Source organism: Neolamprologus multifasciatus, chromosome 17, assembly GCF_963576455.1.
Source record: "Neolamprologus multifasciatus chromosome 17, fNeoMul1.2, whole genome shotgun sequence".
Taxonomy (NCBI): Eukaryota; Metazoa; Chordata; class Actinopteri; order Cichliformes; family Cichlidae; genus Neolamprologus; species Neolamprologus multifasciatus.
In genome coordinates, this window is record NC_140455.1 from 16,461,538 (window position 1) to 16,479,511 (window position 17,974).

Sequence of the window (17,974 nt, forward strand, 5' to 3'; positions counted from 1 at the left end):
CGGCAAACGCAAAACCGCAAGCAGGCCGACAACCAACAAAGACCCAGGTAAATGCAATGAGGCCAATGGCCAATCACAGATCTGGGCAGTCCCCATAGAGGCCTTCCCCAAACCGCAGCTCATTTCTTGATTAAGCCATTCGCCTTTATCTACTAAAAATGCTACCAAACCTAAAATAAGGATGTGGGCCCAGCTATTGAATAGCATATCAATGCCAACCTTTTTTCAGTGTGCAGCATAATCATAAAGACTTCAGTCCCTCACAGCAGTGACTGCTGCAGGACTCGTCAGTGATCACTGAGGGAGTCCACAATAAACCAAACACGTCATCATCTCTGAAACATTTGTTTCCTAAACTGAACTGAACTGTGAGCTGGAGACTGTCGTGCATGAGCGTAGCTCCAGAAGGACATCTGGGTCCAGATTATTTGGATTAGTTCTTATCTTGAGATCATCCTGATGATTGCTTCACACTCAGCAATGAGGCAGTGAGTCAGGAGAGTGAGAATAAACACGTCTACAAATGTAATCAATGAGAGAGCAGTGCCACCGCTGACGACTGTTTCAAACTTCACGGCTCACCTGTGCACTGACACTCCACGGCTGCTCCTCAAGCACTGTGAATGATTTAATGTCTTCAGCTTCAAAAAATGTTACTGCTTTAATAAAATTACTTTAGTAGTTCACCTTAAAGTGACACTACAGCATCTTTAAGTGTGTCAACTTCTATATTTTGTCATATCCACTCAACTTTAACAGCTTTCAGTTTCATTTGAAGCTGACAGGATTCACCTTCATTTCTGACTCCAGCTCTGACTGTCAGCTCAGCCTCAGCTGGCATGTTGATGATGTTCCGTGTGTTAACTCATTTCAAAGCTTCATCTTTAGCTTGTCTTAAACTTCTGTGAGGACTTCAAATATACCACAGCTCACTGTTCAGCTCTAACACAAAGCATTAACCTCAGCTGCAGCACCTGTTTATCATCGAACTGGGATCCTGGTCATACCTGAGATGCTGCACAGCTTTTGTTCTTGTTTAACGTTTACATAACATTAAGATAACTTTCAGCCAGAAGCACGCATATTTGCTCATCAATCTGAGTCACAGGTGACTGAGTAGCTTCATTGGCAGGTGAATTTAAAGTCTGCCCGTGGACACCTGTGCTCCTCTGCCTACGACTGCTCTTCCATACAGGAGCTTGGTTCTTATGCAACGAGAAGCTTAATAAATCCTCCACACAGCACAGAGATTACTGTCAGCAGAAGAAGTAATGGACAAAGCAGCTGAAATATGAGGAAGAGAGCAGATTTCTGCACTCAGCTGAACTGTATGTGAAAAAAACACATTTCTGCCCCTCAAAGATGGATTCATCAGTAATGCAGTTTTTTAATCACACCATGAGTCCGTCCAATCAGGAATCGTACAGCACGACATGATTCAGACTACAGTAAACAGTACGTAATGTTGGTGCAACGTGGAAGTATTTCATGATATATGGTGACCAGTTTGCGTCCCCATCACATGTTCAGACTGTGCTGGGGTCACAAATGTGAACAGGTGGACAAAGAAACCGTGCTCTGTTAAAAACTGAAACTCAATTAGTTTGACTCCCACTGCAAGCTGTGACGGATTTGTCTGAATGACTACAGATCTCCTCTCTCATTTTCTGTGCATTTTAGAGAGCGTTTGAGCGGTCACTGGCAAATTGTAAACTACAGAGTGAACACAGTGTTACAGTGAGTGAAGTAGTTTGTTTTGTCAGTCTGTTCTGCAAGGTCTTCACCTATAGCTCTTACAGGTGTTCTGATTTAAAGGAAGCTTCCTGTCCCCACACAGGGGTTAAAGGTCAAACCTGAATGAAGATCCAAAGGCTCTGAAACACAGAGGCCATAGAAATGACTCTTTTCCTCCAGAGTCATCGCCTTCACTCAAAGGATGAGCTCAACCTCATATTTGCTCTCTCACTGCTCTCACACTTTTTTCAGGCAGTGGCCGAGGTTGCAGCTGAGCACTGAGTGTGTGTGTGTGTGTGTGTGTGTGTGTGTGTGTGTGAAATATTTTTATATGAGTGTACATGTTATGTAACTTCCTCATTGCATTGTCTCTCCTGCTCCCAGCGTTTTCCTGGCCTGTGCACAGCAGAGCAGAGGGGATCAGAGTCCTGTTGGGGGGCTGCAGAGCTCATCTAATCATCTCAGCCGATTCAGAGCAGGCTCCGCAGCCTTCCTGCCTTTTGCTGTTAGTTTTAGTGCCAAAAGCTTCAGTCATGTGTCCACAGCTGAGCCTCATGGTCACATATTTGCTTCTGATGGTCGTGTTGTAATTGTGCTAATCACGGAGCGCTGTAATTAGCTGTGCTGCTACAGCCCCTCTAATACTTCCTGTGTTGCTTTTCTGTCATGCAAAGTCTTAGACACCCGCGGATTTCGTACATTTATTAAAAATAGAAACAGGATAATGTAAATACTGCACACAGTATGTGTGTTATCTGAATTTGTGGGACAGTGGCTCAGATTAGTCAGGGGTGTCTTTTTAGCATCTCTCGGCTCTCAGTGAAATGAGATGTCAGTCAATCTGACAGCTGCGGATGGGTATTTTTGCCGGCATGCAAAGTTTTTTTAATCTCCTCCAAGTTTTTGAGGGCACAGCTTAAACTTCAGGCTCAAATCCTGGGAAAATGTTCAAGGTCAGACAAAAGATGGAAGAAAAAAGAGTGCAGTGACGGCTGCTTCCTCACATCCAGACATCTGAATCCACGTGTCTAATTTTCTGTGCCAACAAAATCCTTCAAGAAGAATATCTGTTCATAGTAAATGAGGTTGGAGTACATGTGTTATATAAGACACTTTCCATCCAATTTTCAATTGCCCACCCAATATGATCACATAAAAATATAAATAATAAATCATGATGGACAAATACAGATACCGCTGTCTCCATGCTTTTATTCCTGGACGTTATTACAGCAGCTTTGCATATTCAGTGTTCATAAAAATCCTTCTCTCACACTGTCCAAAACAAGCTGCTATAGCTCCTCTTCCTTGACTTTCTTCTTATTGGCTGCACTTGTAAACAGGTTTGGACTGCAGGTGGGTGGGGCTTCTGTGCCTGAGATGATCATGATAGGGATAACCTGTCTCTGTGACATAATTCAGAGCAAAGAGTAGAAAAACCTGTGCGAAACTGAGTATTCAACTTTTGTTCACAGGTTTTACTGTCTCTGCACTGAGCTCATTATTAGAAACTTTGGAGGCTGAATATATGACAGGAAGTAAGGAGAAGCAGGATAGGTCCCACATAATCTCAGGACAGAGCTCACCTGACCTCTGAGCTCAGTGAGCTCTGTCCTGGTGATGATGGTCAGGTCACAAAGGAGCAGGACGCAGAAAGGATTTACCATAAGGTTCCCATATGGTTTCTTTCACAATTAAAGCATTAATTTCAAAATCAAATCAACAGGACAAGCTCGAAATGACTGTAGGAAAACATGCATAAAATAAACAAATGTGAAAATGGGAATGCTCATTATGGTTAATTGTGGTGATTCACTGCAGTATCTACTGTTCTCATGACTAGAAAAGCATTTTTTATCTGCTAGATTTGCCCAGAATAAATCTGTTAATGCTTCTCTCACTTATAGTAATGGATTTGGTTCAGTAATGCCTAACATCGAGGACTTCACAGCGAAAAGCGCAGATTACTTTTCATTGAAACTATCCAGCAGGAAACTGAAGCTCGTATCAGACTTTCAGGGATGTTTTCATGGATCTGTGGATGACACTAAGCCCCCTCCTCGACACTGTTTATTCAGCTGCCAGCAGCAGACGGCTTCCCCTAATTGGGAGATCGGCCGCCAGTTCACCAGATTACAGGACGATGGCGGTGCTGCCAGAGTTTATGACGCTTGGATGGTGTCCCGGTGCTCCGGTTATATCTGGCTAATTGATGCGTCCAGCAGAGCAGTTTAGCCCAATAACAACAAACAGCACAGGAAAGATGGGAGTGTAGATCAGAAGTTTGTGACCACCTGAGAATCAGTAGATTGAGATTTTGTCCATTTTAACTGTGTTTTACTTCCTTTAAATATATTTTTATGTGTGTCAAGTCTGGTCCCTTTAAATAGTGTCAATTTTGTCTTTCTCTATGAAAAACAATTTAATATTGTTTATTCACACCTTTATTTAAATATCAGTGGATGTAGAAGTATTAGGCTGACCTTCGTTGAAATCATTGATGAATTGATGATGGATATTGATATTGATATTAAAGTGGAGTTTGGCATCTATTTCTCTTTTATTCCATTTTCATAAAAGGTTTTTCTGTGACATATAAACTGAGTTTCAACAACAGCTTTAAGGTCATCAGGCCCACCCCAACTCACCCGGGCCAGCGTTCATAACTCAGGTCCAGATCTGGCCCACAAGTTGGGGAGCGATACTACTTGGGCTGCCTCTGAATAAAATGTATTCATGTAAACCAACTGAAAAAACAGAAGTGGGCCTAATCCTAATTTACTGTGAGCCTGTGCCAATTCGCACACCTATTTCCCTCACACACTGTTTAAACTGATGACACTTGTTGGTTCACTCCTGTTTGCAGTGAATATGTCATCAGTGCCACATCAGTGTGAGAAGCTGACCCACATCTGCATGAGGTCTCAGCCTTTAAAGCAGATACAGAGAGAGATTTTCAAAGTGTTCAGGCAAATATGTATATTTCATGCTGGCTGATGAAAGTTACATCATATCACTGAAAGCTTCAGAACAGGTACTAAAAACATTATGTGCAGAGCTTTGAGTACTTTCTACTTTTCTACTATTTACAGTCAAATTAGTGTCTCAAAGCATATTACACCAATCTGACAAATCCTGTTATTCTGTCTTTGAACAAAGTGAGACATAAAGATGTGTTAGTTTCAGAAAATACTGTCCAACTTCTATAAAAGCATAAAACATACAATATCCAGCAGCTCTAAAGCAGTATAGTATTGAAGGGGTTTATTAGCCTAGAGCCAAATTATTAAAAGACGTCTGATCTACAGTGCTGTCAGGCTTTGGAAAAAGAGAGAGGACCCAGATGGAGGAAAACTAGACCAGTAAAGCTCATTATGAGTAAAATGTTAACAAACTAAGCTGCACAAAACCTTCATCACCATCACCAACGATTACCAAAACCCCCAAAATATGAAGACTACTGTGACAGCTCCAGGACATGTTTGCCTCAGCTTAGCACATCTTAATGTTAGCACAAAATTCAAGCATTAAGACTTTAAACGGTGGAGTCCAGAAAATAGTGGGTGACAGCAAGGTGGTTACAGCCATCCTTTATATACAGTCTGTGATTTCATGCCATATTTTGTTGATGGACATCTGGCTTGGATGACATTTATATTTCCTTGAGCTACAGAAATGTTCATGTCTATTATTGATTATAAACAGACTTTAAAAAGATCAAATAAACAAACAATTAACCTCCAGAAGAAGTGTTTAAAGATATTTAGCCATCATTCAGAGCCTTTCTTTAACAAGCAGCCAGGAGTGCACAGAGGAGATGGTGATGAAGGCTGTAATTACCCAGTGAAATCAGATGAAAGTAATAAAGGATGCGGGCTAGCATGTGCATTGGCTTCTGGTCGACTGCGTCCAGATGCTGCACTGTTGGCAGCGTGTCGGTGTAGGTGAGGCCATGTGGATCTGCAGGACAGATTTTTGTCCTGCAGCTTTCTGGTTGGTGAAAGGCTTGCACAGCAGAAATGATGCTTAATGTCCATTTTCTCTATGAAAAAGGCAACTGTCATCATGGCTACAGAGGCCTCAAACAATGGCGAGTGGAGAGAAAAATGGATAAACAGAAAAGTTACATAATCTAACTGGATTCAGGCAGCGAGGGGACCTGGATCGTTCACAAAGGTCAGCAGAAGAGCCCCTGAAATGATTAGAGGCAGGTGGGGGCAGCTGCTGGATGATGAGGTTTGGAAAGTTGAGCCAAGATGATTAGGTAGAAAAAAATGTCTGCATATCAGTGACTCAGGGAACATCTCCTTGATTCTTTTATCCTCTGGATAAATATTCTCTATCCTGTTATTGAATCAGAGCCTGAAAAAGAAGGTCACTGAGTCACAGCATCCATTTACGCTATGAAAACAAGTTGACTGTATAGTCAATCAATCAATCAATCAATTCAACATTTAAGGCCGACCTGTTCTGCTTCTCTTTATTTCCTGTATCTCCTGCAGTAAGCAGGAAAGCACAGGAGCCCCACCAACCTGCTTTTCTGTTTGCTGTCACCATCATCTATACCATAACACACACTGAGCATGTGTGAAAAGGGCTTCCTGCTCATACCTTTCACAATAAAAGCCCTCAGTATGTATACAGCATGTAGGTTTGCAGAAGTGAAGAAGGTTTTTGCTGATAAGCAGATGAGTAAAATGAGTTACAGAAGGATGGTGAAGCAGTTGACTGAAGAGCCAAGATTAAAGTAATATTAACTTTAGTTTTACCAGCTATGAAATACAGGATTCAATATTTTCTTATAGGAATTATATTTTCCAGATAAAATCATATTTTTTTAAGTTCTTGGAAGCTCATTTCTAATAGCCCAAAAATGATCAAAGAACCTCAGTATCAGATATTGATATTAATTATTCAAAGGTGCTGTGGAGTCAAAAACACACAGCTGTAAATAATCAGAATAATTCAGCTTTACATTCAGTGTAAAGTAAGTAAGTAAGTAAAGTTTATTTATTAAGCGCTTTTCATAGACAGGTAGTCACAAAGCGCTGAACACAAAGATTAAAATAAACAGTACGATAAATAGCAAAATGCACAATATACACAGTATAAGAGGTTAAATGTAAATTAAAAATGTAAAAAGCGTTGGTCACCCGAAGGCTTGTTTAAACAGTAAAGTTTTTAACTGCTTTTTAAAGGATTCCACAGAGTCAAACAAACGTAGTTGTTCCACAGCCTTGGTGCCACAGACTGAAAGGCTCTGTCCCGTTTCATCTTCAGTTGTGTTTGGCGAGCAACCAACAAACTCTGAGTCTGTGAGCAGAGACAACGAGCAGCAGTGTATTTTGTGAGAAGCTTGGATAAATAATCTGGGACCTGGCCATGTACTGCTCTGTATGTTAAAACAATAATTTTAAAACAAATTCTAAAATCTATTGAGAGCCAGTGTAAAGAACATAAAATAAGAGTAATGTGAGCTCGCTTGCTAGAGCGAGTTAGTAGTCTGGCTGCTGCATTTTGTATAGCTTGGAGGCGGAAAAGAGATGATTTATCCAAGCTGGTAAACAGGGAATTATAATAATCTAAACGCGATGACACAAATGCATGGACAATTTTTTCCAGTTCAGCTAAGGAGACCATATGTCACAGTTTAGAAATGTTCCTTAAATAAAAGAAACAGGAACGAGAGAGAGAGTTTACGTGTGAGTCAAATATTACTCCAAGATTTCGAATATTTGGCTTAGCAGAAGGACAAAAAGGGGCAAGAATCTGACTGATTATAGAATATAGATCAGGAGGAGCTATGATCATGGTCTCTGTCTTGTTCATGTTTAAAACAAGGTAATTGTTAGAAGGCCAGTCAGAAACCTGAGTTAAGCACTGGACTAGGGTGCACAGCCTATCCAGCTGATCAGGCTTAAAGGACATATATACAGCGGAATGTCATCGGCATAGAAATGATAAGACAGATCACTAAAAGACTGAATAATGCCAGCTAAAGGAAACATATAAAAAGAAAATAATAATGGACCCAAAACTGAACCCTGTGGAACCCCACAGGTTAGGGCAGCAATGTTAGAGGACAACCTATCAGTCCTAACAGAAAAGGTCCTACCTGATAAATAGGAAAAAAACCAGTCGAAGGCGGTGCCAGATATACCAGCCAGAACTTTCAGCCTGTTAAGTAGGAAAGGTCACTTCATTCACTCGCACTGTTAACAAGAAGAACAACAAAACACTAAATTTAAAGGCTAATTTTATCCAAAGAAAACAGACTTTCACAGTCCTTCATTCCAGGAGAAGGATGATCTCGGACAGCTCTAAGATCACAGTAACACCCCACATACCACAGCTCCAGTTTGATTTTGTCTCCTTCCTGTTTCTACATGACGACTGTCGAGCACAAAGCCGGCTCTGATGAAATGGTCCCTATGTTTGCTGTGGACGACCCTCACTGCAAATCCATGACTGTGAGCCAAACGTTCTCACCCAACATCAGCAGCCAACATTAGGTATAAACGGTGACAGCGTTGTTTTAAGCAGTAAGTAAAGAAGGGTTTCTCCTCCAGCTGCTTATCAGGCTGTCTCTCACAGACAGTTGTTATGATGTGCCAGTGATCATAAGGCCTCATAAATTGGAAGTTATTACAAAGGAAATGGAGAAAGTGATAATGCAGCCATTAATAACCATTTAGATGCTCATTGTGCAATGGTGGAGCTTGAATCTTAAAAAATGTACCTTTTTATTCTGATGCCAGAAACAGAAAGTTCACTTCTGGATTCTCTCTATAAAATCGCCTCCTGAAAAGCTCGGGCAACTGATTGGTTAGCTGAACTGTCAGAACTGAAGTTTACCTTATATGGTCTCATATTGAATTCATAATATGTGGGGCTTAATATGCTTAGAATGAAATGCTATTTTCACATGTACAGCAACCAACCTGCAGTTCCTGAGTTCCTCATTCCCCAATCCCATGTTAAAGCTTCACAGCCGAAATAAACATTATTACAGACTGATACACAAATGGTTTTCTCTCTGTGGATAATTTCTCCCTTCATAACAACAGTTTTAAGATAAAATTGTATTAAAGCTTAAAGTTTGCGTTATTAGGGGCTTGGCCTCTTTGACTGACAGGACTGACAGGTGATGCCGGTGGCATGAACTGCTAGCTGTCTTTAACTGGACCTCTGGACCGTGTTTGTGCTGTTGGAGCCTTTTGGAGCATTTTTAATGACATCATGTGACCAATAACATGGCTGCTGTGAGGTTTCTGTAAGTTCCAGTTTTGGTTCACATTGAAGTTCTACCTTAAAGTCGTGAACTCTGGGTAGTGACTGATAGAATGAAACCAACCTGGGTTACGTCAGATTCACATGTACTCATCTGTAAGAAAGACTTGACTAAACACGTAGGAGCTTCTTCTTTCTGGAACTCTGCTTCTTCAGCGTGTGGATTAAATAAGCAGACAACACGCTTTCACTCCCAAAGTGTAAAATTTTACGCTAGGTGACAAATTGTCTGTATATTACACTTTCAGCCACCCAACAGGTCCCTATATTACGAGTTCAGAAAAATGAGGAAACATGAGAACCGTTTGGAATGAATCTACACATGTACTTTTATTTTACTTAAATCACTTTGGAAAACACTATCTAACATGATTAAGGTGGTGGTTAACAGTTATGGTTAAGGTTAGCGTTAAGGTTAGGGTTAGGGTTGGAATACAGGGCTGGAACATGTGTTATCGCAGGAGCATCATTCTGTTTGATTTCATGCACAATCCAGCACGTAGCATAAGAACACAAACCATCACCTTTCGCGTTCCCATGGAACACCTCGGGGCGTGACAAATCATCAGTATATTCCGTCGGGAGTGAGAATGGGCCGGAGCAGACTGTGAAATTGAACTCGAATGTTCAGTGGTGAGCTACAGAAATGAGGAGCTTTGGATTTAAACTGCTCTCGATATTTGAGGTAACAGACGCAACTACTAATAGAAGGCAAGATATTGCTGACTAAACTAAAGGCTGTGTGGGAAATGTAATAGAGTATTATGTAAGCATCCATCAGCCACAAACTGATGCATGAACAGCCAGTAGTTCTTTCAGTTGAATGTGCTTTAGGACATCTACACGGATCTCGTAGTGTTGCTTCTTTGTGCGGGAAGCAGCTGAGGTGGTTCAGACGTGATGGAGAGCCTTTCTGTGCTCTCCCAGCTGGGAGGAGACCCCGGGGTAGACCCAAAACTCTCAGGAGAGATTATATTTAACTCCTCTGGTCTGAGAACACCTCGGGATCCCAAAGGAGAAACTGGAAGGTGTTGCTGGGGAATGCGACATCTGAAATATCCTGTTTAGCCTGCTGCTGCTACCCGACTTCAGACAAGCTGAATATAACTGACCAATTCAGACCATATTCTCCTTCAAACTAAACGATGTGGTGGTTTCTTTGTGTGCTGTTTTTGTTTGCTGGACAGGATCAGGCCAAAGGAGGAAGCTGCTTTATAATTAGGGATGCAGATTTTGTGATGTGCAGTCTCTCCTAATTTTGATAAAAACCTCTATAAATATCTAAAGTGGACTTGTTTGGTGAATTAAGATGCCCCCATCAAACCTCCAGCACTCCCCGGTCTCCCAGGACAAATGTGCAGGAAGCTCCCAGCTGCTTCAGAGATAACACCCAAAGTGACAGCTGACGGCTTCTCGCCTGCAGACTCCATCTGTGCACTGCCTCTTTTACCCAAACTAAAAATAAAAGATAACAAATCCCCACCTTCCACTGAGGGAGGTGGGAGCTTGAGTCCAACTGAACGACAGGAAGGCAGAGCATGAATGAAACAAGTGAAAGTGCTTTCCGTTTAATATTTGCCTTCATCTTTAAATATTAAATATTAATATTCATCTTTAAATACCGGTCTTAGTACATGAAGACAGTGATGTGTCTTTTCATCATTTGGAAGCTGTAAGTCTGACAAACTGTTGGAGTCATTTTAATTTTAAATCTACCTGGACTCTGGCTCAACATTTAATTTGTCCAAAAAAGTCATTTTAGTTACCGTGTTCAGTCTGCCCCATATCTGCACAAAGACATCCCTCCTCTGGGGTAACTCTCACACTAATCTGCTCTGAAACAGCTCCAACTTGTCCGTCCAGCAGGTCAAAGGCACCGTTTTGTTTTCCCAGCATAAGTCTTCTGTTTTTAACACATCAGAGGTTACATGTCATAGGCTTTGTGCTCCATAGCCTGAGACCTAACGAAGCCCGTGAGGATTAGCAACTTCAGTCACCAGTGGGTTAGTTAGAGTTCGCAGCCCTCCAGGAGATATTGTGAAAGTGATTCATCAAACAGATGTCCAGATTTTAAGGTTAATTAGAAGATGTGTGATTGTTAAAGATGCTGCCCCTTTAAAGCTTGCTGGATTTAGAAATATTGAAGAAAAGCCACCAGTTTACGATCACAGTGCTGAAAATACTCGAGTCATACAAGCATACATGGTGAAAGGTTTCAGCTTCGATATTATGGATGGTTGCAGTGTTGCCAACTCCTCAGTAAGGAAAATCGCTATTGGTTGTCCTAAAAGTCGCTACAAGTCGCTAAATGACGTCATCACCTAATTTGCATAATTGGTCATGCTAATGTAATTGTAACCTATGTTGTTGGAGAGAGAAATAACATCGTGGAAGAGACATAAAGTCAGTAAAAAACGTCCTAAATGCATTTAGAGTTTATTTAGAACTACGAATTAAATTTCTTTTAGCAATTATTGTTTTTTTTAATGTCACAATTCCAACCCTGCTCCTTTACCCGGGCTTGGACCGGCAAAAGGGACCCGAAATAGGCACTCTGGTGGAGTTACTTTGTGTGTGTGTGTTTATAAGTAGTTTTAAACCTTGTGATCCACAAAACAGCATAAGAGTAAAAGAGTAAAAGAAGAACTGACTGCGTTACAGCACCCGCTGCTTGTTGAGAGTAAAAGCGATACGCGCTTTCACGTCTTTTTTAGCGACTTTTTTTTTTTGAAAAAAAGTTGCTAGGGGGTCTGAAAACTCGCTAAATATAGTGACAAAGTCGCTAAGTTGGCAACACTGGATGGTTGTCACGTCACTTCTCCTCCAGAAAAAAGAAACAAACACGTGGTCACATATTTGCAGCTTAGTTTGTAATGCTGTGATAACAGTATGGGTACAGAGACGGCTCTGATACTGAGCTAAGCTCTGAAGGCACCAAGCTACATGTAACCTGTGTGAAAGCTGCAATCATTTTAGTAATGTTTCCAGACTCTTAGCTTTAGCATGATGATGAAGACATCCATGTTCACTCCAGAAAATGATTAGCTGTATTATTAGCTGAGTATGTTGGGGAAAAAAACATGCTGGGATCCATAAAATATTTGGAGTAATGATGTAATTATCATGTTTGCCTGAATAATCAATTGTTTTCTTAGGACACTTGAAATAATTTAGCTGTGTTATGAAACATGAAACACATCCTAAACTCGGACTCATTCTTGGACAGATGTTAAATAGAGACACTCCTGTAGGAACAGGTCAGAAGGGGGATTCCTGCCAAAAAGTATGAAATGAAATGAAATAAAATCCACAGCGAGTATCCTGGAGATGATGACACTATGTGTGGTTAGTATGCTGATTGGTTGAAACGTGCGCATGGATGAGAGAGGACTTGAAAAGAAAATTCACCACAAATACGAAAAATAATGAAAGATCCAAAAAGAAGCTCAGACAGGCTGATTAATTTCTTTTCACGCCATCATAAAGCAATTCTTTCTCTACTTTCACTTCTGTTTTCTCTGTGGGTGGAGCTAAACAACATAACCAACAACAAACTACTTCCCCCTGTTGACAGTACAGCACAACAACATGTAGACATTGGTCTGCAGAGCTCTTTATAGGATCAGCAGGGCCACACTTGCCCTGTCTCAAAAGTATTTGTGTAATTTCTCTTGTTGCCTGAAGGTGGCAACAAAAAGCTCTAATCCTGTTTCTGACACATATCTCTTCCTGTTAAAAGGGAGATTTTTCCCCCACTGTTGTCAAGTGCAGTATAGTATATAATCTAAAGTGTCACTCAGGTGACTGTAATTATGGTCTGATGCAATATGAATATAACCAAAATTTGTACATATTTAAATAATATAGAGAAGAAGTTTGTATGCTTTGTTTTTAATAGACAAAAATAAAATTTCATTTAAATTTAAGATATAATTGAATTTTGTAACTTGAAATTTGGCATCAATGGGACTCCATACAGAGGAGCGCGTGGTGCTGAAAGGACAGCTCCCGGCGACATGACTGTGCCTCACGTGCACACTACTGAGCATGTCATTACATAAAAACTCTTAAACGTCAAAATGTGCTCACATGTTCTCACCTGGTATTGCTGATGCTCGATCTCTCCAGACGGTTTCTGCTCTGTCCTCTTTTCTTGGCTGTTGTTCCCTCAGTTTAAAAAAAAAATCCCAAATGTTCTTTATTTAAAAGTTCAAGGCTGAGGTCCCCCCCAAACCCTCTCTGATTTAAACAGAACCTGAGTGAAGGAAAACAGGTGTCTGCATCTCAAAAATATACTTTTGTTTTTCTACAATAAGAGCAGCCTGTGGGGAATATTTACACGTCTGCTGCCAGTATAAACATCACAGTTGGGAAATTATTATTATTATTATTATTATTATTATTATTATTATTATTATTATTATTATTTGTTGTTGTTGTTGTTGTTGTTGTTGCACTACTGAATGTGGTCTGCGTCCTGCATTATATACACAGTCTGGTTGGTCCCGGTAATCCTCTCAGTGTGTCAAGTAATTATTCCGAGTCGTGCTTGTCCCTGATTATCTGCAGCATCTGATGTCCCACTTCCCTCTAATTCATCCATGAGTTAGATTTGATGCTCTGCAGGTGTCCCTGCTTTATTAAAGGGCCCCTGTGTTGCATCACATGCGCTGCAGCTCGTTCATAACTCCGCACTTTTAACTGTCGTGCTTACCAGATGATGGGGATTAAAGTGTGCTTTTTATAAACCAACCCTCTTAAAACTTTTCAGGATTGCAATGTGTTGATCCTCCAACTGCAATGTGCAAAGACTTAAGAGCCCATTAACGGGGTTTATTCTACACGACTGTATCTGCTTTAAGCCCAGGTGTGCTCGTGCACGGCTACAGGTCCGTCTCCCGCGTGTCCAGACAGAACGCGTAAAGGGATCTCTTGAAGTCCACGCTGCTGTTTGCTTTGATGTTCGTTTTCTCCACCGAAGCGCCCGCCTCGTTGTTTTCCACATCCTGAGACTTCACGGACGCTTTGCTGCCTTTGCGCTTAAGCTCGGGGCTCTCTCTGCCGCTGTTGGGCTCGTCCTTCAGGGAGGACTGATCCTGGTCCGTCTCCCGGTGGTAGAAGTAGTTGAAGTTGGACACGATGACGGGCACCGGCAGCGCGATGGTCAGCACTCCGGCGATGGCGCACAGAGAGCCCACGATCTTCCCCCCGACTGTCACCGGCCTCATGTCACCGTAACCCACAGTCGTCATGGTGACTACCGCCCACCAGAAGGCGTCGGGGATGCTGGAGAAGTGGGACTCCGGCTCGTCAGCTTCGGCGAAGTACACAGCGCTGGAGAAGAGGATGACCCCGATGAAGAGAAAGAAGATGAGCAGGCCAAGCTCGCGCATGCTGGCCTTCAGAGTCTGGCCCAGGATCTGCAGCCCTTTGGAGTGTCGGGACAGCTTGAAGATGCGGAAGACCCGGACCAAGCGGATGACCCTCAGGATGGCTAGAGACATGGCCTGCTGACCGTTCTGGTGCTCCTGGCCCTGCTGCTCCGCCAGCTCCGTGCCCACGGTGATGAAGTAAGGCATGATGGACATGATGTCGATGATGTTCATGATGGTCTTGGAGAACTCGGACTTGCTGGGGCACGCAAAAAAGCGCACGATGAGCTCGAAGGTAAACCAGATGACGCACGTGGTCTCGATGATGAAGAAGGGGTCGGTGAAGGTGAGCGACGGCCGGGGCGCCGTGCTGTTGTCCAGACGGCTGGTGACCGCCAGCTCCCTCTCATCCCTGAATTCCGGCAGCGTTTCCAGGCAGAAGGTGATGATGGATATGGTGATGACGATCACGGACACGATGGCGATGCCCCGGGCCGGGCTGGAACTCTCCGGGTACTCGAAGATGAGCCAGACCTGCTTCTGGAACTCGTTCTGCGGCAGCGGCTTCTCCTCCTCTTTAATGAAGCCCTCATCCTCGCGGAACCGGTCCATGGCCTCCTCCCCCAGCTGGTAGAACCGGATCTCGTCCGCAAACACGTCTATGGACACGTTGACGGGTCTCCGGATTTTTCCTCCGGACTGATAAAAATACAGTATCCCGTCGAAGCTCGGCCGGTTCCGGTCGAAGAAGTACTCGTTCCGGAGCGGGTCAAAGTACTTGATCCTCTTAGCGGGGTCTCCCAATAAAGTGTCAGGAAACTGGTTGAGGGTACCCAGCTGGGTCTCGTACCTCAGACCCGCGATGTTGATGAGCACCCTCTCGTTGCTCTCTGTATCCATGTCCATGTCCAGCATGTCCTCGTCGAACAGGTGGGGACTGTGGTCCGCGCGTAAAAGCGCATCCATGGCGTTCTCACTGCAGCTCAGAGTGTTGTTCATGTCATTGATCTTCCAGGGGCTGTGCGGCGGCTGCGGGCCGCCCCGGGTGTTCAGCTCCTTGCTGTAGTCCTCTCCCCGCCCGCCTTGAACGAAGCCCGGCTGAGGGACATCCAGCGCGTTCCGGCAGCTCTCCTCGGCATTGTTGCCTCCACCTCCTCCTCCACCGCTCCCTTTTGCGCCGCCGTTCTCAAAGCTCACCAAGGCTATCTCCATCCCGCAGCCATCCACAGTTACAGCGCGCAGAGCAGGAGAGACTTGTTGATCCTGAGCGCGAACATCCTCCAGGAAACTCACAGAGAGGAGCAGCGGGGGAGACGCAGCTCCTGCAGCTCCTACTCAAGGGACCGCATCTGTGAAGGGTCTTCTGTTCTTCAGGCTCCGAGCCGCCGCACGTCTGCGCCAAACGGACGGGAAAAGCGCACAAAAGGAGAAGAAGACCCGGATGATACACAGAGAGAGAGAGAGAGAGAGAGAGAGAGAGAGAGAGAGAGAGAGAGAGAGAGGCAGCAGTGATCACCCTGACGTCAAAAGTGTTGCTCGACCTGCTGCGCTGCTGCTCTCTCTCTCTCTCTCTCTCACTGGGAGAGAGCCCCCGGTGGGGACAAAGCGCGCGCACTGACCATCTCATTTTTTTAATATTCACTTTCATTTATTTGGATTTCTGCGCAGGGGACAGTCCGCGTGCACGTGCAAACAGCGACGGTTTAAAAATGTCACTGAAAACCTCAAAGATCAAAGTCAGATCCAACACAACATGACGGTCTGTGGCAAAAAGCCCACGTCTCACCTGCGCGCTCCCACCCGGTACACACCTGTGAGGTTGTCAGGCAGTGTGAGTGAAGAGGTCGAAGGTTACGAGCGCCACAGCTGCCCAAGGACAGAACAGAGTAAGTATTTCAGTGTTGGAGAAGAAGATACATGAAAACTTTTTATTTCCACGAAGTTTGTTTTGTCTTGATTTATAAACCTTTGCTCCTGTTTCCTGTCACTCTGACCTCTCCCTGTCAGCCATCTGTGATCTCCTTGCATTGGTTGCTAATACAGAGACAGCCCAACCTGCTTGCACACTCAGCCTGAAGCCCACCTGTTTGCGGAGGACAGCAACCATGAAATTCCATCTGAAACCACACGCTGCTGTTCCTCTGTCCTGTTAACATAAACATACTGACAGGCTGATGCAGAAGCTGTTTTGGTGTCTGTATATAACCCTTAACAGGAGTGAGGATTAGCACTGACTAACACTACCTCAAATGACCTCGCTGGTTTTTGTGGACACAAATCCATGCTTCAGTTTATTCTGAAAAACAGAATAAACTGAGATGCTGTGAGGTCATGTGGTGATTTCTTTCTGTCATTTTGTTTTTATTTTCACTCCTTACACAACATCAGACCTTCCTTTTTGTGTTTTACTGCCACAGCAGCACACGTGTGCAAGCTTTCAGGTCTCCTTATTGCGCACACATCCATCTCCTTACAGTGTGAGCATAAAGGCCTGCTTTCCACATGATGGCATCCATGGACTCGCGGCTTTCATGCGTGCCTCTTTGTTTCCTTTATGCTCGTGTCCTCTGCTGCTCTGCTGCTGCTGGCTCGGCCCTGGGGCCACACTCTGTCTCATCCTGCTGGCTCTGAAGGAGATGGATACAGCTTTTCTTTAAAACACAAACCCATGTTTGTCTGCACATATAGAAACATCCCCGTCAGTCCACCACTGCTGGTCAGCTGTTAGTTTATGGTTGAAGTGAGTTCTTGTACTATCATGTTTGGATCTCATGTGAGTCTTTATGTCAACACTGTAATCATTAACCAGCAACAAGCTGGAGCATCATTTTCTGTTTTTGCTGAAAGATCCTTGTTTCTGTGTTCTGTGGAGTTTATTCTGCGTTTAATCATCTTTTTAATCATTATTTTTGTTGGTTTTATGAGAAATTCATGATAAGTTTGAACTTTTTTTTTCTTGTGCTTTTCAGTATCTTGCTGTTGATGTCTAGAGAACTTCAGTCACTGCTCAGCAATATCCAAATAAAATACAAAACTGCCCCTCAAACTTCATGGATGGTATTCTGGTCTTCTGAATAGAAGAGAAGATGTTAACTTAACCTTACCGGTTAGGTTTCATTCTCTCAGTCACTACCCAGAGTTCATGACTTTAGGTTCACTCAGCAAAACCAGAGCTCAAATTTCCTAGATGTTGTGTTAGTACAAAAACCTGAAGGCAGCCATATTATTGGTCAGATTATTCCTTATAAACACCCCAAAAGGAAACTCAGCTTCATGTTTCAGACACAGGTGTTGCTTTCTGGCTCTTATAGTATAAAAAACCTACACACAGTACACAACATTTAAGCAGTATTTCCAATCAGTTCAGTTCAATTCAATTTTATTTATACAGCGCCAAATCAAAACAGTCGCCTCCAGGTGCTTTATATTGTAAGGTACACCCTACAATAATACACACAGGAAAAACCCAGCAATCATATGACCCCCTGTGAGCAAGCATTTTGGCGACAGTGGGAAGGGAAAAAAAACGCTTTTAATAAGAAGAAACCTCCAGCAGAGCCAGGCCAGGTATTGTGCAG

General features: G+C 43.1%; 1 protein-coding gene across 2 annotated transcripts in view; it reads right to left on the reverse strand.

Moving 5' to 3' along the window:
- LOC146499191 (potassium voltage-gated channel subfamily A member 5) overlaps positions 1–15,803 on the reverse strand; it is a 45,566-nt gene extending 29,763 nt beyond the window's left edge. Inside the window, exon 1 of one of the 2 annotated variants that reach the window (XM_085137009.1) lies at positions 13,124–15,803. In XM_085137009.1, coding sequence (XP_084993135.1) covers positions 13,908–15,608 — 1,701 coding nt within the window. In that variant the 5' untranslated portion in view covers positions 15,609–15,803 and the 3' untranslated portion in view covers positions 13,124–13,907. Of the gene's footprint in view, position 1 lies in introns of both variants that reach the window. The other variant, XM_085137010.1, reaches the window with a different exon arrangement.
- Between the last annotated feature and the right edge of the window lie 2,171 nt (positions 15,804–17,974).